Genomic DNA, 27,308 nt, shown 5'->3' with positions numbered 1-27,308 from the left:
GGCCTCGGCCCTAGTTTAAGCGTCCTGCTGTGGGGACTGACCGGTTTCTGTTTCTCACTCTCTCCGGTACAGGCCAGGACCCGGGACCTCCAACCCCCAATGAGCCCGCTCCATCCCCATGGTGTAAGTGGTCAGCGCGGCCTGGACGCCAGGAGTGCCTCTCGGGCACCGGCATCAGGTAAAGCTACAAGGGGCCTCCCCGGCCTGTCAGTGGGGAGGGAGCGGCTCCCGGTGTCTTTGGTTGCATAAGCTTGTTGCCCTCACATTGCATCAGATGGAGCTGAGTGTGGGGTGGGACTTCTCAGCCTGTCAGCAAAGTCATAAGCTTAGCAAGGTGAGGGCAGTAACCTCAGGATCCCAAAGCTGTTCAGTCACTCCTGTAATGTGGGAAACCCAGCAGCCAAAACGTACACAGCAAAACTCCACAAACAGCAATGTGATAACTAGATCATAAGTTTTAGCCATGAATATTGTCCAAGATACTATGGCGAACTTCCCTTCTTCATCTAAGAGGAAGATGACACCTCCAACAGTGTCACATCCCCTTAATACTGCCCCTCTGGCGGTGTGGCACTCCCTCAGTGTAGCGCTCCCCCAGTGTTGCCCCTCTGGCAGTGTGGCGCTCCCTCGGTGCTGCCCCTCTGGCAGTGTGGCGCTCCCTCGGTGCTGCCCCTCTGGCAGTGTGGCGCTCCCTCAGTGCTGCCCCTCTGGCGGTGTGGCACTCCCCTCAGTGCTGCCCCTCTGGCGGTGTGGCACTCCCCTCAGTGCTGCCCATCTGGCAGTGTGGCGCTCCCTCAGTGCTGCCCATCTGGCAGTGTGGTGCTCCCTCTGGCAGTGTGGCGCTCCCTCAGTGCTGCCCCTCTGGCAGTGTGGCGCTCCCTCAGTGCTGCCCCTCTGGCAGTGTGGCGCTCCCTCAGTGCTGCCCCTCTGGCAGTGTGGCGCTCCCTCAGTGCTGCCCCACTGGCAGTGTGGCGCTCCCTTGGTGCTGCCCCTCTGGCAGTGTGGCGCTCCCTCAGTGCTGCCCCTCTGGCGGTGTGGTACTCCCCTCAGTGCTGCCCCTCTGGCGGTGTGGCACTCCCCTCAGTGCTGCCCATCTGGCAGTGTGGCGCTCCCTCAGTACTGCCCCTCTGGCGGTGTGGCGCTCCCTCAGTACTGCCCCTCTGGCGGTGTGGCGCTCCCTCAGTACTGCCCCTCTGGCGGTGTGGCGCTCCCTCAGTACTGCCCCTCTGGCGGTGTGGCGCTCCCTCAGTACTGCCCCTCTGGCGGTGTGGCGCTCCCTCAGTACTGCACTAGAAGTGTCAGCCAGTATTTTGTGCTCAAGTCTCAGGAGTAGGATGTGAACCTTCCTGACTCAGGCAGGAGTGCTGCTACTAATGGTAATGTGCCTCTAGCTCTCAGGTCAGTTATTAATTAAATGCAGAGAGCAAAGCTTCCTCCTTTTCTGCCATCTCCTATTGCATGATTGTCATCTGTTTTCCTATTTCCACATGAGTCATGCAGTGGTCAGTCAGTCTACAATCAGTGTACTTACTGTATGATGCTTATCAGCTCTGACAGCACATCAGGGCTCACAAAACAGGCCTTTTGTCCATGTGTTTGTAACATATTGGCTTTCCCTCCATCTTGTTTCTGGAGCTATGGTTAACATCAGTAAAATACAGAGAGCTGCACCAACTTTTACAATCACTGAAATAAAAAATAAAAATGCTTGAAATACTCAGCAGATCAAGCAGCACCTGTGGAGAGAAACAGAATTAATGTTTCAGGATGATGACCTTTCTGATGCTACCTTACCTGCTGAGTATTTCCAGCATTTTCTGTTCCTGTTTCAGATTTCCGTTATCCGCAGTATGCTTTTGTAATAATCATTGGTTGCAGTTGTGCTCTCCCTCGGTCAACAGTTGGATTTAACAAGTGTTTTCTTTCTGGCAAGTGACCATTCTACATGAAATGAGTTTGAGGCTATGCTTGTATTTGCAACCACTAACTAATCCTAATCTGGCAGTAAATTGCAAAGAAAGTTAAGGTGGTTTCCTCTCAGTTCAAGAGTAAAGGCTATTTTCTTCTTGTCTGAACCCTAATTGACTTGAGACATTAATTATTCATTAAGTTACCTAAGAAAGCTAAAACAATGGAATGCAATCATTTTAGAACTGTAAGCTTAATGAGTCATCTCAATAAACTAATCTTGAAAACTATAATATAAAGAAAGCATAGCACATTGAAAGTAGGCTTTGGAGGCTCAGTCACTGAGTATGTTCAAGACAGAAATTGTTAGATTTCTAGATATTAAAGATATCGAGGGATACGGGGATAGTGCAGGAAAGTGATCTTGAGGGAGAAGATCAGCCATGATCTAGTTGATTGGCGGAGCAGGCTCGAGGAGCTCAGTAGCCTTCCTATTTCCTAAGTTCCTATGAAACGTAGCCTGGTTTTAGACCTGGAGTAGGAACAAGAGAGGGAATATTTAACCTGAGAACAATCTTCGATAAATATTTAGAAGTGAGCAAGAGCATTTCACAGAATCACACAGTGCAGAAGAGGCCCATTGAGTCTGCACTGACACATGAGAAACACCTGACCTACCTCCCTAATCCCATTTACCAGCAATTGGCCCATAGCCTTGAATGTTATGACGAGTCAAGTGCTCAGCCAGGTACTTTTAAAGATGTGAGGCAACACGCCTCCACCACCCTCCCAGGCAGTGCATTCCAGACCGTCACCACCCTCTGGGTGAAAAATTTTTTCCTCACATCCCCCCTAAACCTCCTGCCCATCACCTTGAACTTATGCCCCCTTGTAACTGACCCTTCAACTAAGGGGAACAGCTGCTCCCTATCCACCCTGTCCATGCCCCTCATAATCTTGTACACCTCGATCAGGTCACCCCTCAGTCTTCTCTGCTCCAACGAAAACAATCCAAGTCTATCCAACCTCTCTTCATAACTTAAATGTTTCATCCCAGGCAACGTCCTGGTGAATCTCCTCTACACCCCCTCCAGTGCAATCACGTCCTTCCTATAATGTGGCAACCAGAACTGCACACAGTACTCCAGCTGTGGCCTCACCAAAGTTCTATACATGACCTCCCTACTTTTGTAATCTATGCCTCGATTGATAAAGGCAAGTGTCCCTCCGTCTTCAGAGATCTATGGACACACATGCCAAGGTCCCATTGTTCCTCAGAACTTCCTAGTGTCACATCATTCATTGAATACTTCCTTGGCTTCATAGGCTTTGAAAAAGTGTTCAATCATGTTTATTCCAAAAGCTGATAGATGTTGCTGAAATGTGACATTATCAATAAAGGCATGAGATTTATCCAGAACCTACATTGAGTCAAAATAGTGAACACCAGGCCAGAAGATGAACAATCAGACATGTTTCAAATGAGGAGAGAAGTACAATAAAGCTATGTGCTGTCACCAAAATTATTCAATCTGTATAAGAACAAATATTCAGAAAATTAGATGTACTTCCAGGGGTAAAAATTGGAGGCAAGGACATAACGAATTTGCAGCACGCTGATGACACAGTGCTACTTGCAGGATCAGAAGAGGCCGTACAAAATAGTGTAGATCAAGTAAACTCTAGAAGTTTAGAATATGGATTGAGTCTGAACATTAAAAAGACAAAAACAGTGGTAGTCAGAAGGAATACATGAGAGGAAACTAGAGTGAAGATTGAATTGGATGGTGGCACACTGGAACAAGTAGATAAGTTTGTCTATTTCAGACAAATTATAAACAGAAGATGGTAGCTGCAATGCCAAAATTAGAGTAAGGATAGAGATAGCTAGAAATAATTTTGTGAAGGTGAAGAATATGTTAACAAGAAAACTCAAGCTTATAACAAGGGAAAAAAGACTCATAAGGTGCTACAATCTGCCCACTTTCCTCAGAAACCTGGCCAATAAATTAAGATCTGTGGAGGAAAATAGAAGTCTTTGAAATGTGGTTGCTAAGACGTATACTAAAAATTCCAAACAAAGACCATTAAACAAACGAGGAGGTGTTTGAAATTGCAAAAGCTATTAGAACTCTTACAAAGTGACATCAAAAAAAGAAAAAAGAATTGTTTCGGCCTGTTGATCAGAACTGAAAACCTACAGAGAGCCCTTCCAAAGGGCAGTAGAAAGAGTGGTCGGCCTAGGTATAGTTGGATGATGGATGTCACAGAGTGATTGCAGACAAGTTACAGTGAATTTGTGAGAATAGTACAAGACCATGTGCCATACCACCTCAGCAGAGCTCCTGGCAGGAGTAGCTACAAGTAGCAGCAACTGAGCCCTAAAATTAAATTGCAGTTTCATTACTGAAATGGCAGCATCCATAATAAACGTTAAGGTACATTGCTGTTATTTAGCGCTCAGTGTCTGCTGTGGCTATTGTGGGTAGCGCTTCCTCCTGTGCTCCCAAAACTTCAGTACACAATCCAGGCTGTCATTTGCAGTTCCAGTATTGAGGCAATGCTGCAGTGTCGGAGTTGCTGGCTTTTGGATGAGACTTTAAACAGAGGCCCAGTCTGTGCTCTTAAGTAGATGTAAAAGATCCCATGGTCTATTTCGAAGAAGAGCGGGGGAGTTTTCCCCAGTGTCCTGACCAATATTTATCCCTCAATCAGGTGATCTGGTCAATATCACATTGCTGTTTGTAGGATCTTACCTGCATTACAACAGTGACTGTACTTCAAAAATATTTCATTGGCTGTGAAGAGTTTTGAGATGTTCTGAGGATGTGAAAAGCACTATAGAAGAGCAAGTCTTTCTTGACTAATGCTGTGCTATTAACTCAGAAACCTGCAAGTCTTCGTTAGGTTTATGTTGATTAGTAACCAGGAACAGATCCAAGAGGCTCTCTCTTCTGCTCCTTTTGTGTTGCTGTTGACGGAAGGATCTCTGTAGGGAAGATAGTATGACAGGTCATTAGGATGCTGCCTGATGACAGCAAGTACATTTTACATTGGAAATTACAGAAGACCAATTGAGGGCTGGGTGAATATAAACAGGCTGTTTCCAAGAATCATGAACGTGGGTCATCAATGTACGGTGAAATGTGAGAGATTTTGAACAGAGAGCAGGAGAAACATTTTCAGATAGTGGCTGTGGAAGTTAATTCCAGGATGATTGAGTGAGGGAGAAACTGTCAACATTTGACAGGAGGATGAAGAAGAAGAGATTGAGAATAGGTCGATGTGATTGGAACTATTTGTTTGGAGGGTGGATGCTGACGTAGACTGCAGGGGCCGAGCAACTAGTTTCTGTGTTGTAACTGTGTTCTTTCTCAGTAAAGGAAAGACTACAATAATACCTTTGCTCAGTCCCTGGTTGATGTGCTGTATAATGCAAAGAAGCTATAACATGAATTACGGACACAAGCTACAGTTAATACGTATGCCAAGTCTCACACGGGAAGACCCCTCAAAACAGGACAGTTCCCTGATGCTCGCTCCCTAGATCCACAGGACCCCCTCCGTCCAGGTGGATAAGAACACAGTTTCATGTCTGTTCGGAAAGTGCTCCCTTCATACCACGCCAACGTGTGTGCCTGGAATCTGTGACCAAACCCTGGAATGAGTCTTGAGCCATGAGCTAACCCAAATGAGAGGGCTACTAATTGGACCAAGGCTGGCTTATGAAGAGAGATGTAGACTGAAAGACCCTTTCCATTTTTCCTCTAATGTTTTTTGATCATACACCCATTCTGTCAAAGAGTAGAAGAGTAATTCAGACCCTGTTTTACTCCTGTAGATTCTAAATTAGGTTAGGAGGGAGGTGGCCAGAAGCCTTGTTGAATGCTTTGCATTTCGGTGGCTTTGTGATGGATAGGCTTGTGTCTAGGTGATTTTGGGTGGCTGGGCTGGGTAATGGGAGTGGGGGAAGTAGAGCTTGGGTACCCATTAATACATCATTAATATTTTAGGTTGCGAAGCCTGAGAGTGGAGCCAAGAAGCAGCCCAGCTCTCCTCCTCATTGCAGAATGGCAAGTGAAGAAGATGACCCTATCATACAGGAGGTGAGTGACTGTCAAGAGTGGGGTGGGGGGGAAGAGTGGCTGTAACAGCTGTTAGTTACACATTGGAAACTCGGTTTTCCTCACTGAATTGGTCTGTTCTTTGCCTCCTATGTGTCCTCTTCTTCTGAGTAACCCATATGTTTACAGTCTCGATGCTCCGTCCTTCCTTCTGTATTGCTCGTTCAGTTTCCTCTTGTATGTTTTGAGTTACAGATATGTAGATTTTGAGTTTTTCCTTTATTAAATAATGCTCCGTTGGTGTGCTGTGTTCCACTGCTGATCCACAGCGCTGCACCGCTTCTTGAAGTGCTGTACAATGCTTAGAAGCTATAACATGAGTTATAGACACAAGCTACAGTTAATCACATAAACCAATTTTCACACAGGAAGATCCCCAAACAACTGCTGTGTTCCAGTTTGAGAATTCCATTCGCTAGTGTCAGACGGTGTAGCTGATCTCTTGTTGCAATGGGGCAGATGCAGTGATACCCTTGATCCTTTTCGAGCTGCCCCGCTCATCTCACCTCAGATTTTGATATCCTTTGCCCCAAAAGAAGGAGCATCACCAGATCTGTCTCTGGTTTAAATTCCTCAATAGCTCCTGGTTATTCTCTACAAACTGAAGCCTGACGTCTGTAGTTTGAGTTGAGTTCTCATCTCTTGTCATTTGTATTTTTGCCATGTTTCAGTCACCCACAGATCCGGCCGGAAGCAAATCCTATTGTAGGGAAAAATGGCAATATGAAGATGTAGCTCAGTGATTGGAACAGTTCTCCTTGTAAAGAATCACATCTCTGCAGCATTTTGTGACCTGGGCAATGGATGAGATGTTTAGTTAACAGAGGACAAGGGGGTAGATCTGTGGAGTGAAGGCCTGTGTGTATCTAAATTCATCTCTCTGGGAGTTCTCTGCTAACAGCCCTTATGTTATAGGGATGGTAAGCATCTGACAGCTCAGAATAGCTGTTAATTCATTTGCAGAAGCCCCTTGCCCCCCAGTTCCACCCTGCTATTGGGCTGGGAAGTGAGGGCAATTGGAGGTATGTGCAGGGCATGCAGACTGAGAAAGTGTCTCATTGGGGAGCACTCTTGTCTCTGAGTCAGAAGGTTTTGGATTCATTCGCACTCCAGCGACAACTTCAGCCCATAAACCCCATCTGACACTCCCAAGGCAATACTGAGAAAGTGCTGTACTGTTGGAGGTGCCGTCTTTTGGATGAGATGATAAACCTGGGTTCCATCTGCTCTCTGAGGTGGATGTAAATGATTGCAGGGCAGTATTTCAAAGAAGAGCAAGGGAGTTGCCCCCAGTGTCCAGACCAATATTTACCCCTCAATCAACATCACTAAAACAACTTGTCTAGTCATTATCACATTGCTGCTTGTGCACAAATCTATGCTGTAGGTGAATTAATGTTAAAGTTAAAATGGATGCTTTTGGGTTTGTGTGAAGCAAGTGCAAGGTGGGCTGAAGTGAAGTGTGTTTATGGGAGATATTTGGAACGACACATTGGCTTGCCCTTATAACGAATCTGTCTTTGCTCTCAGATTGATGTGCACCTGGCCAAGAGTCTAGCGGAGAAACTGTACCTGTTCCAGGTGCGTCATGCTGAGTCCCTTCACTCTGCACTTCTTGTTGGTTTTAATCTTCAACACTTGCACTCTGTAAGCGAGCTGTTCATTTATTCTTTCCTCTCTCTCTCTCCTCTCGTTTCCAGTATCCTGTGCGTCCAGCCACAATGAAATATGATGATGTCACCCATTTATCAGCAAGAATAAAACCTAAACAACAGAAAGTAAGTTCCCTCTGAGTCTATCAGCATTGCCACTCTGTTCCATTGTTCAATGGATTAACCAGTTTGGGAAGAAAAGCTTGTCTGTTGGGGTTTTTCTTTTTTTGTTTGTTAGGGGGAGATGGTGACCGACTCCCTCTGGAAGCCTTGGGGGGGTCGGGGGAGGAGAGTGGATAACTGACTCCCACTGGGGGATGGGGGGGATGGGGCAACCGACTCCCTGTGACAGCGCGGTTGTTCTGAGCTGGTCTGATTTTTTTTTTTTAACGATGCTCTGGCAGCTTTATGGTCATTTTTACTGATGCCAGATTATTATTTTCAGATTTTTAAAAATTAAATACAAATTCCTAAGCTGCCATTTTGGGGTTTATTCATCTAGGCCTCAAAATGTCTGTCCACAAAATAACTCACTCAATTCTGTACCCAACAGTATAAACTGAATGTAAGAAATAGGACCAGGAGTAGGCCATTCGGCCCCTCAAGCCTGCCCTGCCATTCAATAAGATCTTGGCTGAACTGACCCAGGCCCCAACTCCTCTTTTGTGCTAGCTCCTCATAACCCTCAACTCCTCAATATTTCAAAAGCCTATCTACCTCCTCTTTAAATACTTTCAGTGATCTAGCCTCCTCAGCACTCTGGGGTAGAGAATTCCAGACATTCACTACCGTCTGAGAGAAAAAATTCCTTTGCATCTCAGTTTTAAATGAGCTTCCCCTTATTCTGTAATTATGTCCCCTAGTTCGAGATTCCCCCACTAGTGGAAACATCTTCTCAACATCTACCCTGTCAACCCCCTCAGAATCTTGTACGTTTCAATAAGATCACCTCTCATTCTTCTAAACTCTAATGAATAAAGGCCTGATCTGTTTAGCCGTTCTCGATAGGTCAACCCCTTCATCTCTGGAATCAGCCCAGTGAATCTCTTTTGAACTCCCTCCGATGCCAGTATATCCTTTCTTAAATGCAGGGACCAAAACTGTATACAGTAGTCCAGGTGCAGCCTCACCAACACCCTGTACAGTTGTAACAAGATTTTCCTATTTTTAAACTCCAATCCCCTAGCAATACAGGCCAAAACTCCATTTGCCTTCTTAATTACTTGCTGCACTTGCATGCTAACTTTTTGTGTTTCGTGCACAATAACACCCACATCCCTGTGCTGCACTTTTTTGAAGTGTTTCTTCATTTAAATAATAGTCTACCTTTTGATTCTTCCTACCAAAGTGCATGACCTCATACTTTCCTACATTAAACTCCATCTGCCCAGTTTTTGCCCACTCACTCAACCTATGCATATCCCCTTGCAGATTCCTTATGCCCTCATCACAATATGCCTTCCCGCCTATTTTTGTGTCATCAGCAAATTTGGATACATTACATTCTGCCCCTCCTCCAACTCATTAGTATAGATAGTAAATAATTGAGGCCCTAGGACTGAGCCTTGTGGCACTCCACTAGTTACGTCTTTCCAGCCTGAAAAAGACCCATTAATCCCGACTCTGTCTTGTGTGTGTTAACCAATTGTCAATCCATGCTAATATGTTACCCTCAATACTGTGAGCTCCTATCTTGTGCAATAACCTTTTATGTGGCACCTTATTGAACGCCTTCTGGAAATCCAAATATGTTACATCTATCGGTTTCCTTTTATCAACTCTGCTTGTTATGTTCTCAAAGAACTCTGGCAAATTTGTTAAATGTGATTTTCCCTTTCACAAAACCACGTTGACTCTGTTTGATTGCATTAAGCTTTTCTAAATGTCCTGCTATTTCTTCCTTAATAATGCACTCTTGCATTTTCCCAACGACTGATGTTAGGCTGACTGGCCTATAGTTTCCTGCTTTTTGACTCCCTCCATACTTGAACAGGGGCATCACATTAGCAGTTTTCCAATCTGCTGGGACCCTGCTAGAATCCAGTGAATTCTGGAATATTTTGACCAATGCCTCCACTATCTCTGCAGCCACTTCCTTTAAAATCCTTGGATGCAGGTCATCAGATCCTGGCGACTTGTCTGCCTTTAGTCCCATTAGTTTGTCCAATACTTGGCTCTCGTGATAGAGACTGTTACAAGATCTTTCCTCCCATTAGCTCCTTACTTATCTGATATCTTTGGGATTTTTATAGTGACCTCCACCGTGAAGACCAATGCAAAATATTGGTTTATCTGCCATTTCCCTGTCCTGCATTATCAATTCTCCTGTTGCATCCTCTAAGGGTCCCACGCTCACTTTAGCCACTCTCTTTTTATACACCTATAGAAACTCATGCTATTTGTTTTTATATTTCTTGCCAATTTACTTTCATAATCAATTTTCTCCCTATTTATTAGTTTTTTAGTCATCCACTGCTGGCTCCTAAAAATTCCCAATCCTCTGGCCTACCACTAGTTTTCACCGCTTTGTGTGCCTTACTTTTTGATTGGATAATCTCCTTGACCACCTTTGTTAACCATAGGTGGTCCATCCTTCACATCGAGTCCTTCTTTTTGACCGGGATAAATTTTTGCTGAGTGTTATGAAGTATCTGCTTAAATGTCTGTCACTGCTCATCCACTGACCTTCCCCTTAGTCTATTTTCCCAGCCTGCTTTAGACAGCCCTTTCTTCATACCTCTGTAATTGCCCTTATTTAAGCTGGGGACGCTGGTGTGAGCCCCGAGTTGCTTGCCCTCAAACTGAATTTGAAATTCTACCATTTTGTGTTCTACCATACTCCTGTAAATCAAATTGAAAAGCAGAGAAATTAGGTAGAACTTTGTTTAGACCACACTTGGTCTACTGCCAACGTTCTCTTCTCCATTTTACAAAAAGCTTGCGGAAGCACTGGAGAAGTACAAAAACATTTACAAGCATAAAGATAACCCTCTTAACAAAACTGAACAGGCTGGACTCTTCTCTGGAAAACTGAAGGCTGAGGGGTGATCTGATAAATATCTTCAAAATTATGAAGGAATTTGATTGGACAGGTATACAGAAAATGTTTCCATTTGTAGGTGAGACCAGATCCAGGAGTCATAAATATAAGGTAGGCGCTGATAAATCCAATAGGGTATTCAGGATAAACTTCTCTTCTGAGAGAGTGGTTAGAGTGTGGAAACTGCAGCGAGGAGCAGTTGAGGTGAATAGTATAGATGTATTTAAGGGGAAGCTAGATAAGTAATGACAACAACCTCTTGGTCAAAGAGATAGGTTTTCAGGAGGTTAGAGAGGCAGAGCGGTTTAGGGGGTGAATTCCAGAGATTCAGGCCTAGGCAGTTGAAAGCACAGCTGCCAACGGAGTACATGAGGGAGAAAGAAATAAAAGATGTTAATGGGGTGATGTAAAGAGGAGTGGGAGGAAGCTCATGTTGAAACATAAAACACCAGCATTGATCTGTCTGGCCGAATGGCCTGTTCCTGTGGTGTAAAGGCTACGCTGAGGGTGCCTTCCCGCCCCCACCAACCCCATCCCCAACCACAGACACCTCTTCGTTTGTGGCCAGGTGGCTCTCTTACTGATTCTAACTTGTTTTTCTGCGCAGGTCGAGGTGGAAATGGCGATCGACACAGTGAGTCCCAACTATTGCCGGAGCAAAGGAGAACAGATTGCTCTCAATGTTGATGGTACCTGTACTGATGACTCTGGAAGTACCTATGCAACGTAAGTAATATCAAGAAAGGGGTGGCTTGCCTTATAGGGGAAGTGAACTCTGCCACAGCAGCATTATTATGTCACATCTTGTTTCACATCCTAGTTAGTGTCCCCCTTCTCCCTCCTTTTCTTTAACTTTGCGATCTAACTGCTGCCATTGTTAGTTTGTCTCCACACTGATAAGCCTATTAATCTCTGCAGCTTTCTCCTCTCCCCATCTCCAGGAAACTCATGGACAAACAGATCTTCTCATCCATCCAGTCCGCTGTCAACACCTCGCGCTATGCAGCTGCAGTCTACAGGAAAGGTGAGGGAATTGGGCCCAGCTTCTGCTGGACACGAGATACAAATGGTTTTAAAGAAGAGGTGAGATTAATCACGGGTGAGTGTAGGGAATGGTGAATACTCATGGCTGCAGTTACTGTTCCAGAGGGAATTGTATTTGAGATCTGATGAGCAGGACATATCTGTGTCTGCATGTTGGATGTTTTTGCCTCTGAGTTATTCAAGTCCAGAGAGTGAGCAAGTCGAGAAGTATCCATGTTGCTGCAAGTTGCTTGTGGGCTGTGGATGCGGATGTGGGCACAGCAAACAAGGTCAGCACTTAACACAGAATTATAGAGATGTTACAGTGCAGAAGGAGGCCATTCAACCCTTCATGACTGTGCTGGCTTTCTGAATGAGCAATTCACTTAGTGCCATTCTCCTGCCTTCTTCCCTTAACTCTGCACTTCTTCCTTTTCTGAATGCTTCAGTTGAACCTGCCTCCTCCACCTGCTTGCACAGTGCATCCCAGATCTTAACCACTTGGCTGCATGAAAACTCTTTTCCTTGTGTTGTTTTGCTTCTTTTAACAATTACTTTAAATCTGTGCCCTCTGGTTCTTGTTTCTTTCATGAATAGGAACAGTTTCTCCCTGTCTATTCTGTCCAGACCCCTCATGATTTTGAATACCTCTATCAAACCTCCTCTTGGCCTTTTGTTCCGAGAGCTGTAAGTGCATTTGTTCATGTGACTATTAATTTTGTCTCAAATTATTTTTCTAGAAGTTTCCCCATCACTGTGTTTAAACTGACTGGCCTGTAGTTGCTGGGCTTATCTTTTACACCCTGTTTTGAACAAGGGTGTAAAGTTTGCTATTCTCCAGTGCTCTGCACCACCCCTGAATCTAAGAAAGACTGAAAATTCACGGCCAGTGCTCCACAATTTCCACACTCTCTCTCACCTCCCTCAGTCTCCTTTGATGCATTTCATCTGGTCCAGGTGCCTGATCAGCCAATTTGTGGGTGCTGTTTATAAACTTCTCTTCTATTGTTGTGTGACAGGGGAGCTACACGTCACTCCGTTACATGGAATACTACAGCTGAGACCAAGCTTTTCCTACTTGGATAAGGCGGATGCAAAACACAGGGAAAGAGAAGCTGCAAATGAAGGTAGGGAGTTGGGTCAGACTCAGCCAACAGTTGCTTGAGCTTCGTTGAATTAACCTTTCAGGGAGCTTAAAAAGGACCTTAGCAGCAGACTGGAGCATACAATGTTCCGAGCATCAGCAAGTCTAAATGTCGAGTGCAAAGCTTCTGTGTGAGGTTTCCTGAGCTCTCATAAAGTTTCCTACCCAGTAAGGTTAACTTGGGGAGTTTTTTTCAAGCCACAAATTTTATAAGAATGGAATTTAGGAATAGAAATTTTATATAACACTAAGGTTATAACTTATAAGTAAGGACTGAACAAGCTGGAGCTCCTCTCCTGAGAAGAGAGAAGACTGAAGGGTGACCTTTTAGAGGTCATGAAGGAGTTCAATAGGGTGGACGTAGAAGAGGTGTTTCCGCTTGTAGGGGAGACCCGACATACAAGCCATAAATACAAGCTAGTTGCTAATAAATCCAATAAGAAATCCAGGAGAAACTTCTTTACTCATTGAGTGGTTGAGAATGTGGACCTCACTACCACAGGGAGTGGTTGTGACGAATAGCATAGGTGCATTTAAGGGGAAGCTAGATAAACAGATCGGAGAGAAAGACCTAGAAGAATATGCTGGTAATGAGCTGAAGATGGTTATGGTTGTTGGAAGTTAATCATCTCAGTCCCAGGACAACACTGCAGATGTTCTTCAGGGTAGTGTCCGAGACTCAACCATGTTCAGCTGCTTCATCAAAGACCTTCCCTCTGTCACAAGGTCAGAATTGGGATGTTTGCTGATGATTTCACCATGTTTACCATTTACGACTCCTCAGATACAGAAGCAGTCCATGTCCATATGCAGCAAGACTGGACAACATTCAGGCTTGGGCTGATAAGTGGCAAGTAACATTCACGCCACACAAGTGCCAGTCAATGACCATCACCAACAGGAGAGAATCCAGCCATCTCCCCTTGACATTCAATGGCATTACCATTGCTGAATCCCCCACTATCAACATCCTGGAAGTTACGACTGACCAGAAACTGAATAGGCCAGCCATATAAACACTGGCTACAAGAGTCAGCCAGAGTTGGAAATTCTGTGGAGGGTAACTCATCTCCTTACTCCCAAAAACCTGTCCACCATCTACAAGGCACAAGTCAGGAGTATGATGGAATACTCTCCACTTGCCTGGATGAGTGCAACTCTGACAACACCCAAGAAGCTTGGCACCATCCAGGACAAAGCAACCCACTTGATTGGTGCCCCATCCACCACCTGCAACATCCACTCACTCCACCGCTGACGTACAGTGGCAGCAGTATGTACCATCTACAAGATGCACTACAGCAACTCACCTAGGCTCCTTCGACAGCACCTTCCAAACCTGCAACCTGCACCATCTAGAAGGGCAAGGGCAGCAGACACATGGGAACACCACCACCTACAAGCTTCCCTCCAAGCCACTCACCATCCTGACTTGGAACTATATTGCCATTAGTTCACTGTTGCTGGGTCAAAATCCTGGAAAGCTCTCCCTAACAGCACTATGAGTGTACATACACCACATGGACTACAGCGTTCAAGAAGGCAGGTCAGCACTACCTTCTCAAGGGCAATATAAATTACCTAGCCAACAACGTCCACATCCCGAGAGAGAATTTTTAAAAATCATTGAACCAAATGGCCTATTTGTGTTGGATGTTCTATTAAATACCTCAAATATTGAGTCCTCACTGGGAGAGCAGGTGCTGGGCTGTGGAGGGGCAGTGACCAGAAACTAATATCAGTCTTCTGCCAAATTCAAGTCCTTGAATAAACATGCCATGTTGTTGTTCTCCTGTAGCTGGTGACTCTTCTCAGGATGAGGCTGAAGATGACGTTAAGCAGATCACTGTAAGTGGAATCCAATTCGTTACCAGCGTTCAATTGCTTGAATAGAAAAGAAACCTTTTATGAAAGAGTTTTCAGTGATGCTTTCCTTCAAATTCCACGTTGGTTTTGTTGAAAATTGCCATCTGAGTGCTAAGATTATGGCTTAACTCGTCAACTGTCTAAATGTTTTATCCTTTGGTTATTCAGGCTTTTTAAAGCAGTTTCACTTTTAAGGTTCTAGAAAATGAGCTAACAGCAGTCTCCCCATACTATAAACAGCTTGAAAGTACTTTATTAGCTGTAGCACTAGGATAATCCTGAGGACGTGGAAAGCGCTATATAAATGCAAGTTTGTTCTCTCTTTTAGAACAGAAGGATTCATGTTTAATCCGTATTCTTGTTTACTGCCTGTGTCCCTGGGCTGGGAAGGGATTTATTTAGAGGATTCCATTCTTCATAAGTGTCCCAAGTCTCCAGTGATCCCTGCTAAAATACCCATACATGTATCTAGTGGAGACAGGTTTCAGCTGAAACCTTTTGTAGGCAAATAGCCTGCTGACACTGCCTGTTTAGGCTTACACGTTATAAACGGCCTCTCTGGGGAGGATGCCTGTGGACTGTACCACAGTAGGTATCTGTACTATGTGGAAGGGAGTCTGTTGCAAGCAAACAGCTAAATGTATTAGAGACCACTGAGCTTGTTCATAAAGTAGGAAAGCTTGAAGTAATAGAACACCCTCGAGCACAAGCACAATCACACAGGTGGTCTTGGGTTTGGCTTCTATTTAGGGTATCACCCCATCATCGGCAGTCATGCTTTCACGTGCCCCAGCCCTAAGCTTTGGAATTCCCTCTCTACCTATCTTTCCTCTTAGGACACTCCTCAACCGCCCTCTTTCCCTACCCTAATATCTCCTTATATGGCTCAGTGTCAGATTTTGTTTGATAACACTCTTGTGAAGCGCCTTGGGATGTTTTAGCACTTCTTCAGCAGCACCTTCCCAACACTTAGTCACTACCACCTAGAAAGACAAGGGCATGGGAACACCATCAGCTGCAAATTCCCCTCCAAGTCACACACCACCTTGACTTAGAACTATATTGGTGTTCCTTCACTGTCACTGGGTCAAGATCTTCGAACTCCCTCCCTAACAGCACTGTGGGTATACCTGGACCATATGGACTGCAGCATTTCAAGAAGACGGCTCACCACCACCTTCTCAAGGGTACTTGGGGATGGGCAATAAATGCTGCCCTTGCCAGTGACGCCCACATCCCGTGAATGAATAAAAATAACAGTTAATGGTGCTGTAATGCCAAGTTGTTATATTCATGTCTGATCAATAACTTGTTATACCAATTATTGCGTTACAAAGCCAAAGTGAAATATCGCACATTAATTGTGTTTTCACAATGCTATTGGGACATATTAAGGTGTTTATTATGGGATCTGTTCAACTTGGAGCTTAGTTATTATCTGTAACCAGAAACTATCTTTGTTATACCATCCTTAGGTACGTTTCTCACGTCCCGAGAGTGAACAAGCTCGACAGCGTCGTATCCAGTCATATGAGTTCCTGCAGAAGAAACAGGCAGAAGAGCCCTGGCATCACCTCCATTACTGTGGTGTGAAGGTGCGCTAAACGACTAGCCCCTGGAAGGCTTATGGTCACTCCATCCTCTGTGTGGAAATGGCTGCACAAGACTTCAAATGGATATCTTCCTGTTAAAAGCCTATGTTCCCCCACACCTCATAATTTTATTTTAGTTTAACATGACTTAATTTAAGGTGTTCTTATCACTTAAACACAATTTAATTTCATTTTAAGCATGTGCCAATAATGACATATAGGAAAAATGAATTCTGCCCCAGATTCCCCATTCCTTTTGTCCTATGAGTTGTTTCTCTTAGGTTCCTGAATGTGTTCATTTTAATTGCTTCTGTTTGCTAAACTTTTGTCCCTTGATCTTTTGAAATTGTTCAAGTTTGATATTGTTGGATGTATTTAGCATTTACTTAATGTCAGCAGCCTGCACCTCCTTGTTGCGAGAGTGGGGGAGTCTGCTTGATGGTGGGATTCAGAAACCCCAGGTCAAAATGACATAATTGCTTGATGGAGTGGTGGAGTTTTCCAGGGATTAGGAGAAGTAGCAACAACAGGAAACTTAAGTGGGATGGGCTCCTCTGTTGTGCCACTTCTGGGGGCCAAATTTTAAGTCAGAGGAGCCCGGGTTGTTGTTGATTACCTTTCCATTTCCACCATGTGGGGTTAGTTGTTGCTCTCCTCTTGGAAATAGAGTAAGGGGGCGATTTAACAACCTCTGTTCTCACTACATGTACAATTCGGACTCACTTTTGAATAAATTCTGCTACGTACATTATGAAACAGAGACAAGCGCCTGAGTGAGTAAGGGTTTAATGGACGGTGCAATTGTGAGTGGTCGTGATTCCAAGTTATCTCGTTTTGGAGTGGGACATAAACACCGGCCTGTCTGGTTGGTCCAAAAGGCCTGTTTCTGTGCCACATATCCTATGAATAATTCCATGTAAACTGGACATTGCCCTGTTGGAATACGATTGCTGATTGTTATTCATTTGACTTTCACTGTTCATTTCTCCTGCATTAGCAAACAGATTGTCCCAATCTACTTTAGTAATCATGTGCTGTTCATGTTAAATTCCTAAAATTACTTTAGAATCATTTTAGCTACATACAATAAATATTTAAGATGGGCACTGATCGATGTACATGATGCATGCTAAAGTTAAAGAAGCAGGTCAACTCCTGCTCCCAATAAATGTCCTATAATTATGGGTTATGTGTTTTCTATGAAACTAGCAAATATTTTCATTGTTAGAAGTAGCCGGTTAAATATAGTAAAAAACTTCAGTGTTTTGCTATGTTGTATTGTACAATTAGAACTGAACACAAGAGGGCAGTGTTGCCTGTGTCTGTGATGGGCACAGGTGACAGTGTTTTCTGTGCATAGCGGGGTTACTGATGATGTGTGTGTTTTGTACACAGGACAGCCGGTCTGAGCACGAGCGGCAATATCTTTTCAGTCAGCTGGCCGGCATGGTGGAGACAACCGAGTTAACTAAATCCCCAAGGTATGAGCTGGGCATCTCTAAAGGTCACATTACTGTAGTTATAGGTGGTATTGCTTCATCACAGACCCCCTATAAAAGACTTTTTTTTAAGTGTCCAAACACACAATACTATGGACGTTGGAAATCAGAAATAAGAACAAATTGCTGGAAACACTCAGCAGGTCAGGAAGCATCAGTGGAGAGAGAAGCAGAGTTAATGTTTCTGATGGATAATCTTTAATCAGAACTGGGAAAAGTGGGAGATAAAGCCGGTTTTAAACAAGTGCAGTGGCAGGGAAAGGGGGGAGGGGAGGAAAGAAGAGAAGGCCTATGATAGGGTGGAAGACAAGAGATATTAAAAGCCAAAAGGAGTTGGTGGTAATGGGAGAAAAGATGAGTTTAAAAGAGCTGAAAATGGCAACAGCAGAACCATTATCAGTATCTGCGTCTGAATAAATTGTAACAGTGGTAATGACCTGAAATTTAAACTGAGGATTGGGTTCGGATAGCTGTAAAGTGCTTAATCAAAAGATGAGATGCTGTTACTTAAGCTTCAATGGGAGCATGTAGGAGGCAGAGGTGAGAGTGGGAATGGGGAGTTAACCATGTTTTTGTGTTGTGTTTAATAGGCTCGTAATTATTTCCGTTAACGGGTAATATCTACTACTATTTAAAAATTCCAAATTTTATTCTCCCCTTTGTGACACTTTTAGATATTAGACAATTGAGGGGTTCTGATCACATGAATTGGTGGTGGTTTGTCCAATCACCTAATTCCCAAGCTTCTGAAACATCTGTTAATGCGCTTGTAGACACGTATTGTTCCTCTTGCCGGTTCCCGCCTCCCAAGCTCAAAAATGCTGAAAATAGCAGAAAATAACACTAATCCTGATTTGCCAGCCTGAAGCTCACCGCTGTGGAAAGGAGGGAGCTGGCAAATGTCACACAAGGGACTGAGAATTGGAGGGAGCAGCTGTCTGTCTCTACTGTTTTCTTCAGTTCCTCTTGGATAACCTGGCAGCATGTAGAATGTATGTGGCTCAAGGCCTTGGAGAAGCAGGGGCAGAAAACTCATCCCCTCCCAAACTAACCCGACAAGTAAACAAATAAATCACTTTCTTGGTACCTATTCAAAAACACTACATTGTGAACCAAGCCTGTAACATGTGGCTCTGGTTGAAATTGAATGAGCTTCCTTTTTGTTTGTTTTACTCCTCCTCTTCTTGCTGTAGTTACAGTCTCACATCATGAGAAAGCTGTGAGCACCTCATCTGACTCATGATGTTAAACCAAGGCCTTGTTAGCACTTTCAGGGTGGACGATAAAGATCCGAGGGCACTATTCTGAAGGCGAGTAGGGCAGTTCTTCCCATCTCCTGGTCAATATTTATTCTTCAACCAACGTCACAAAATAGAATACCCTAGTCAATATCACATCACTTTGTGGGAGCATGCTGTGCACAGATTGGCTGCCACATTTCCTACGTTGTAACAGTGACCACATTTTTATTTCATTGCCTGTAACGTGCTTTGGGACATCGTGCATTTGTGAAAGGTGCTATATAAATGCAAGTCTTTCTTTCTGGATAGTTGGTGTTGGCAACCTGCCAACTATAGGATCACCTCATTGCTGAGCCCTATCTCTGTTCACTAGATAATGATCAGGGGCTGAATTCCTGGCTGATTTTTCATGAATCTCTCAAAAAGTTTTCACCAAAGCCCTATGTAACCCTGTTATCATAGCCTAAGTTTCAGGACCCTGTTTGCTTTGCTTGCTGTCTGACCTTGGACACTTTAGAGAATGACCATTCCTAAGGCACTTTTCCTTCCTGTTACTTAACATACCCTACCCATGTCACACTTCTGCAATCAAACCCCATTGTGAAGCAGCACCACCTTTAACCAGTTGTGATTCAGCTTGCAAAATATCACTTGATTTTAACCCCTTGTGTGATAGGTTTCTTTGAAAATGTGAGAAGATGAATCTGCCTGATTCACCATCCTAGTAATTTGTTAATCTGGACCAGGTTTGACCAACATGGCTTCTGCTCTGTAAAGCCTTGTTGAGAATCTCCTAATCAAGCACATATATTGTGAGAATTGATATATAAATGACAGTCTTTCCTTTTATTCATAGTGTTTCCTCTCTTTCTGCAGTGAGTATTTGTCCATGTTGATGCCTCCAGTTGAAGAAGAGGAATCGTAAGTTGATTAATTTCCTTTGCATCTTAGACTGGTTGCCTTAAACCCAAATTGGAATATAGTGCAAGCTTTGTTCAAGAGCTCGAGCGTTTTCAATCAATCTGTGATATAAGTCTTTGCAGGTAAAGCTGTGTTGTTCAAAATTTCATCTGCATAGTTTTTTTTTTGCAGGAAGGTGCCTCTGGCTCCCAGCAACGTGCTGTCTATGGCTCAGCTACGGACTCTCCCCCTCGCAGATCAAGTGAGGACCCTGATGAAGAACGGTGAGTGGTTTGCACCTGTCTGGGGATGAGTATCTTTTCTTGCATTGCTCCGAATACTCACCTACACTCCCTAGTGTCTTCTACCCTCTGTAAAGTTTAGCTCATCCAAAACTCTGCTGCCCATACCCTAATTCGCACAAACTCTTGTTCACCCATCACCTCTCTGTTCACTGACCTATATTGACTTCCAGTCAAACATCATCCTGAACCTAGACTTTTTACCCTTCTTTTCAAATCCCTCCATGGTCTCACCCTTCCCTATCTCTGTAATCTCCTCCAGCCCTACAATACTTCAAGATCTGTGCGCTCCTTTAATTCTACCCTCTTGCATATTCTCCATTTTAATCACTCCACTGTTGGTGGCCATGCCTTTGAGATGTCTCAGTCCTAAGGCCTGGAATTCCCTCCCCAAACCCCTCCGCCTCTCCTCCTTTAAGTTTTAAAACCTACCTCATTGACAAAGCTATTTCATGTCTCCTTACGTGGCTTGGTATCACATTCTGTCTGATAAATCTCCCATGAAGGACCTTGGGATGTTTTACTACATTAAAGACACTAAATAAATGAAAATTGTTGTAGCATTGAGTTGATAAATGGGCAATTTTTATAAATCTGCTCTCCTGGGATGGAGCCATGCTTACTGGGAAACAAATGTCTGGACATCACAAGAACTCCTGCAGCGGGCGAGATTGTGTGCTGGGAGCACATATTTTGTAAAATTCAATATTGTAAAATCCTGTATTGCTCTATTTGAGTCTTGTCTAAGCAATGCAAGGTTTGCTTTTTGTATAAATACACTAGCAACTAGCCTATAACGTTGGCTGCAAGGATTTTTTTAATGTGCAAGGTGGAGAGAAGCTTCTTTGTTTCTAATGGGCTTCTTTGCTTTTTCCCCCCCAGTGAAAGTTGTGCAATTTGCAAATCTGATGGGTCTTCTAGGATCGGGAGTAGATTCCACGGCAGTCCTGCGTTGTATTCAACAAGTGGCTATGTTAGTTCAGGGATGCTGGGTCGTTAAAAGGTACACACTGAAGATACTAGCTTTTTATAGTTAACACAAAATTCCCTTCACCAAACGCATGTTTGTGGTTGAACAGACGTGATCTTTTTTTAACCAAAATCTATCAATGGAGGAGAGGAATTCTTTAAAAAAATACATCTTTACAATCTCCAGTCATCTTTAATCTCCCCCTCATGTTAAATTCTTTCACTTCCCATGAGATGTTTTTCTGGTGCTCAGCACAATGGTTTTGAAGTCACGATCCTGTCGACAAGTGTTTTCAGCTTAACAACTTAATTGATACTGTTAATGAGGTTGTAAAGTTAACTGCAAGAGCAGGTTTACAACATTTCTTTGGAGTTGGGGTTGGTGGGGAGAGGCTTCTGTCAGCCATTAAACAAACTTCTTCAGGCTTGAGGTTGTCCTTGTGTCTTCTACAACCAGTGTTAGTGTGGTTTCTTCATTTGTAATAGTCTGTTCGTTTTTCATGTTGGTCCCCTAACACGGTGCCTGATACACTGACACTTCATCCTGTAGTCTGCTAAAAATAGTTTCTCTCACCTAAAAGCCTCCTTTAATAATCATTGGTGCATTTGGTCGGCCTTGGTCGATGGTTTAAACTTAAAGATTGCATATAGCTAAGGGTGGATAATATGACGCAGTTAAAATAACTTGTGCAATATATTTTGAACTGAAAGAAGTGTCCCTTAGTATTCTGAGCAATGTGATTAAGCATCTTCTTGGTTCAAGTTGCTGGTTTGGGAATGCATTGCATGGAGGGGATGTCACAAATCTGCAGTTAACAGTCTCTTCAGAGCCAACTGGGCTAGCTATGCAGTCTATACCTCCCTCCCCAACTTCCTCCAACTTACTGCTGCTGCTCAACATTAAAGTCCCTAACCCCAAAAATATATTTTGCATATGGTTTCAGCCTCACTGTCTACTCATACAAACATACATATGTATATATGAATTTGGAGTAGGCCTTTTGGCCCCTTGAGCTTGCTCCGCCATTTGATAAGACCATGGCTGATCCAATTGCAGCCTGTACTTTCCTGTTGACACCCCCCCCTCAAAAGTACCCCTTAGTCCTAGTCTCTCTCATCATGTCTGTGTCTGGTTCTTCAGTTTGAAACTCTGGGACATTTATGACAACAGAAATACAAGTTGTTGGAACCATTTCTGCAGTGAACATGTTTAAATCCCTAGAAAGCTTTGACACATTTAGTGGAATAGTTTTGGAAGCCTTTACAGAGCGCAGAGAAGGCTGACTACAGACAATTGCTGTTGAGAGTAATATCTCCTCATTGCCTTTTAATCATCCACAATCCTGACCATCAACTTTAAGATTGCAGCTATAAACTCTCCTGGTTTTTCCAGAGAGCTAATTCGTATCTGTCATAGGAACAGGAGGAAGCTATTCATGCACTCCTATCTGCTCCGCCATTCAATTAATCCATGGCTGACCTGTATCTTAACTCCATCTGCCCATCCTTGTTTCCATATCCCTTAATACCCTTGCCCAAGAAAAATCTGTCAATCCCAGTTTTGAAATTTTTAGTTTCCTCTCTGCCTTAACAGCATTTTGGAGGAAAAGGTTCTGGATTTCCTGGCATCAATCCCAAATGACTGGGCTCTAATGTTAAGGTTGTGACCCCTTGTTCTGGACGCCTCCTACACCACTCCCCACAGCCAGAGGAAATAGTTTCTCTCTACTTACCGTATTATCATTTAATCACCTTAAACCCATGTCAATTAGATCACCCCCTTAATCTTCCAAACTCAAAGGAATGTATGCGTAGCCTATGTAACCTGTCCTCATAAACCTGTCTTTTGTTTCCGAAGTCCTTAAGCATAAAGGAGCCTGATACATTTTTGAACTACTCAACCCAAAGACATCTGTGAGCTTGAGGTTGAAATCTGCTGACTGGATTACTCAGGCTGATCGTGTAGAGAGGGGATCAAGACCAACGTTCACTGCTTGGCTATAGTTCTACGAATATTTTTAATGTATATTTTTTCACACAATTTAGTAACCTGCAGCTGTCTTTGTTTGAACAGTGATGTGTTGTATCCAAAGGATAGCTGCAGTCCACACAGTGGAGTTGCTGCTGAAGTGCTGTGCAGAGGAAGGGACTTTGCTGTAAGTACATCAATGTTACACTTGGTTCTCCATCAAAGTTGAATAAAATAGAATGAAAGGCTTAAATCTCTATACTGCCTTTCATGACAATGGGGTGTCCCAAAACATTTTACAGCCAATCTAGTATTTTTGAAGTGTAATCACTGTTGTAATATAGGAATTGCAGCAGCCAGTTGCACCTAGCAAAGTTGCACAAACAGCAAGGTGATAATCATCAGATAATCTTTTCTAGTGATGCCGGTCGAGGGACAAATATTGACTATGACATTGGGGAAAACTCCCTGCTGTTCTTTGTCATAGATCCCGTGGCACTATTTTATTCACCTGAGTTTCATCCAAAAGATGGCACCTCAGAGTGCAGCACTCCCTCAGTACTGCACTGGGAACGTCAGAGAGGATTTATGGGTTGAAGAGTTTGGAGTAGGACATGAACCCACAAACATGAACCCACAACCTTCAGACACTGAGGCGAGAATGCTACCAACTCAATCGAGTCTGAAAACTAATGGGTCTGGAGTTGCTGCTGTTGGTTGACTAATCCCCTTCCAGCTTCACTTCTGTGTTGTGAATTTTGAATCATGATTTAAAATAGAGCTGACTGTCTTATGGAGTGAAAAATGCAGGGAGGTCTGTTTACAGGTTTATCTTTTGGTCAACATTTTATTTTAAAAAAACAAGAAGTGAAAAAATAAATACGAAGAAGAATGTCCAATTTCTTGACTGCATAGGTTGTGAAATAAAAATACTAAATTGGAAAACTTGCTTGAACACTTTATGTAAGCTGACACCACAGTGCTGTATTGAAGGAGAACTACACTGTCGCAGACGCCATCTTTCAGATAAGACATTAAACCAATGCCTCATCTGGACGTAGAAGATCCCGTGGCATTATTTAGAAGAGCAGGGGAGTTCACCCTAGTGCCCTGGCCTATAATTATCCCTCAAACAACATCACAAACCGGGGTGATCTGCTCATTTTCACATTTCTATTTGTGGGAACTTCCTTTATGCTCATTGGCTGCTGTGTCTCCCACACTGTAACAGTGACTACACTTCAGAAGCACTTCATTGGCTGTAAATGCTTTGGTATGCCCTGAGGTTGTGAAAGGTGCTATTAAAATGCAAGTTATTTTACTTGTATTGTGAAATGTGAAGTAATGCAGGAATTCGGCTTGTTTCTACCTTTGCTGCACATCTAAAAGGTTATGCTTTCATCAGTGCTTTTACAAAGAGTTCATATTAAAAGTGCTTGGCCTGTGAGATTCCAGCATCAAAACAAACATTGATTTGGTTCATCATTTCCTGAAGATGGCCAGATACGTCTGATCTTATGTGAAGCAAACCACAGACCTGGTATCTCTCAATCTTAAAATTCCTGCCTTTATTTTTAAATCCCTCCATGGCTTGGTCCCTTTTTATCTCTGAAACCTCCTCCAGCCCTACAACCTCTGAGATTTCTGCGCTCCTCCAATTCTGGCACGTGTCCAATTTCATACGATCTACCATTGGCAGCCCTGCCTTTAGCTGTCTAAGCTTTGAAACCTTCTCCCTAAACCTCTTCACTTCTCTCTCTTTTCCAAGTTTTAAAATATGTGCATCATGTTATCTTGTCATTTTATTGGTATTCTTTGATTATCCAGGCCTTGTTTTTCATGTACAATATCCATGTAATGGGTGCTTTCATTAATAATTATTCATTGCTTTCACTGATTTGTGAGGCAGAAAAACAAATCAACAGGTTTGGGGAATGCACTGAACTCCAGGACTCTTGAGTTAATTACAGGTTGATTCTGGATGTATTTGCTTTGTTCTATTCTTTTATAATTGTGAGTGTCGCTGGCTAGGCAAGCATTTTTTGCCCAAACCCAGTTGCCCTTGAACTGAGTGGCTTGCTAGGCTATTTCAAGAAGCAGTTGAGAGTCAACTGCATTGCTGTGGGTCTGGAGGTCAGACTGGGTAAGGAGGTCAGATTTTCATCTCTCAAGGGCATTAGTGAATCAGATGACTTTTTACGACAATCAATGATAGTTTCATGGTAACCATTACTGAGACTAGCTTTCAATTCCAGATTTTATTAATTGAATTTAAATTCCACCAGCTCCTGTAGTGGGATTTGAATCCCATGTCCCCAGAGCATTACGGTTCAGTGACATTACCACTACACCACCATCTCCCACACTTGGTGAGTGTCTGCGGAATGTGCCCAAGCAGCTGTACTCAGGGAAGATGGTACATGCATGAGAGGAGGGAACTGAGCCCTTTCTGAGCCAAGACACTGCATAGAACCATATAGAATATGTAGCACAGTAACTGGCCATTTGATCTGACCAGTCCACGATGTGTTCATCCATCACTTGAGCCTCCTCACGTCCTCCTCTTCTAACATTATCAGTATTATTGATCATTTTCTCTTTCATGTGCTTATGTGGCTTCCCATTAAATGAAACTGTACAATTCATGTCAACCGTTCCCAATGGTAATGAATTCCACATTCTAACTGCTCTGTGTAAAGAAATTTCTCCTAAATTTCCCGTTTGATTTCTTGGTGATCATCTTATATTGATGGCCTCTAGATTTACTCTTCCCCATAATGTTAAAGACCTCTATTAGGTCATCCCTCAGACTTTGTTTTCAAAAAGAAAAGAGACCCAGTCCGTTTTGTCCTTTCCTGATAGATATAACCTCCCATTTCTAGCTACACTGGAAGAAGTGCTCCTTTGCAGGGTTGAAGAAATACTCAGGGAAGAGATGCAGTTGCCTGATGCGCTTCTCAGTGGGGAATTTGGTGATTAGTTAGAACTGGCTATACAACTAAGACAACATTGGAGTGTTCACAGCTCAGAACCCTGTATCTCCTACAGATAGGAGCCGCTGGAGTTTGGGCCTAACAAAAATCTATCAATCTCGCTGTTGAAAATGTTAGACTCACTTCCAAGCATTCTTTTGGAGGAGTGTGTTCCAGATTTCCACCACCCTTTGTTTGAAGAATTGTTTCCTGATTTCACTCCTGAATGGCCCCAGCTCTAATTTTAAGCTGATGTCCCTTGTTCTGAACTCCCTCCTCCCCAACCCCTCAAAGGAAATAGTTTCTCTTCATTTACCCCATCAACCCCTTTCATCATTTTAAACGCCTTGATCCGATTACCCCTTAACCTTCTAAATTTAAGGAAATGTGAATCAAGTTTATGCAACCTGTCTTCCTAATGTAACTATCTAAACCCAGCACCCCTGTAAAACTGGATTATTAAACATCGAGTTTTAATTTTAATTGTGCTTTTCCTTGTTTCACCTGTTGCAGATGTGGAAGTTTACACAGGATCTCTGGGTCGTACGGAAAGAAATAGCTGCTGTGATCAAGGTACGCATTGTGAACAGAACCCTGCTCAGCGGAGTCCCATCTGTACTCCAGACTTAGTTAAGCCCGTAATCTTTTCAGTGATATGGGTAAAACTAATTCTACAGAATATATTTACTAACCAAAACCTTGGCCTGCAGAACTGAAAATATAATACTCCTTTTTTCTCACTGTCTAGCCCGTGCACACCCCACTTGACTGTTCGTGCTCACACATTTGCATACAAGTGCACACACACACACACATATATGAATACATATAATGTGCACACATCCAGACACACACCACAGAGGCACAGATTTTAAGAAATGTGTTTATATTTTTAATACAATTATTATCCATATATAATGAATTTTGGAATTTTTAAAATAATGACTGAATACATTTTTATATATGTATTGATACATGTGCCAAGGGGTGAGTGCATATTATATTCAAATATTTACAATGTTTAATCTTTAGAATTTTAACTCTTCCAACAATGAACAGAAAAAGATCGTAACTTTGCAATGAATTGTGCCATTTGCCATTTTTAAA

General features: G+C 43.2%; 1 protein-coding gene across 2 annotated transcripts in view; it reads left to right on the top strand.

Moving 5' to 3' along the window:
- polr3e (polymerase (RNA) III (DNA directed) polypeptide E) overlaps window positions 1-27,308 on the top strand; it is a 50,270-nt gene that overhangs the window by 152 nt on the left and 22,810 nt on the right. For both annotated transcript variants that reach the window (XM_041207216.1, XM_041207215.1), the window contains exons 2-16: window positions 73-178; window positions 5,922-6,014; window positions 7,563-7,613; window positions 7,733-7,810; window positions 11,332-11,450; window positions 11,666-11,748; window positions 12,767-12,874; window positions 14,690-14,739; window positions 16,233-16,352; window positions 17,745-17,830; window positions 19,966-20,010; window positions 20,182-20,273; window positions 21,174-21,294; window positions 23,335-23,416; window positions 26,715-26,774. In XM_041207216.1, coding sequence (XP_041063150.1) covers window positions 5,979-6,014; window positions 7,563-7,613; window positions 7,733-7,810; window positions 11,332-11,450; window positions 11,666-11,748; window positions 12,767-12,874; window positions 14,690-14,739; window positions 16,233-16,352; window positions 17,745-17,830; window positions 19,966-20,010; window positions 20,182-20,273; window positions 21,174-21,294; window positions 23,335-23,416; window positions 26,715-26,774 — 1,131 coding nt within the window. In that variant the 5' untranslated portion in view covers window positions 73-178; window positions 5,922-5,978. The remainder of the gene's footprint in view (window positions 1-72; window positions 179-5,921; window positions 6,015-7,562; window positions 7,614-7,732; window positions 7,811-11,331; window positions 11,451-11,665; window positions 11,749-12,766; window positions 12,875-14,689; window positions 14,740-16,232; window positions 16,353-17,744; window positions 17,831-19,965; window positions 20,011-20,181; window positions 20,274-21,173; window positions 21,295-23,334; window positions 23,417-26,714; window positions 26,775-27,308) is intronic.

The sequence above is a fragment of the Carcharodon carcharias genome, chromosome 15 (assembly GCF_017639515.1).
Source record: "Carcharodon carcharias isolate sCarCar2 chromosome 15, sCarCar2.pri, whole genome shotgun sequence".
NCBI classification, from domain to species: Eukaryota; Metazoa; Chordata; class Chondrichthyes; order Lamniformes; family Lamnidae; genus Carcharodon; species Carcharodon carcharias.
The sequence above is the reverse complement of the archived record's forward strand: the minus strand, read 5'-3'. Positions and strand labels throughout refer to the sequence as shown.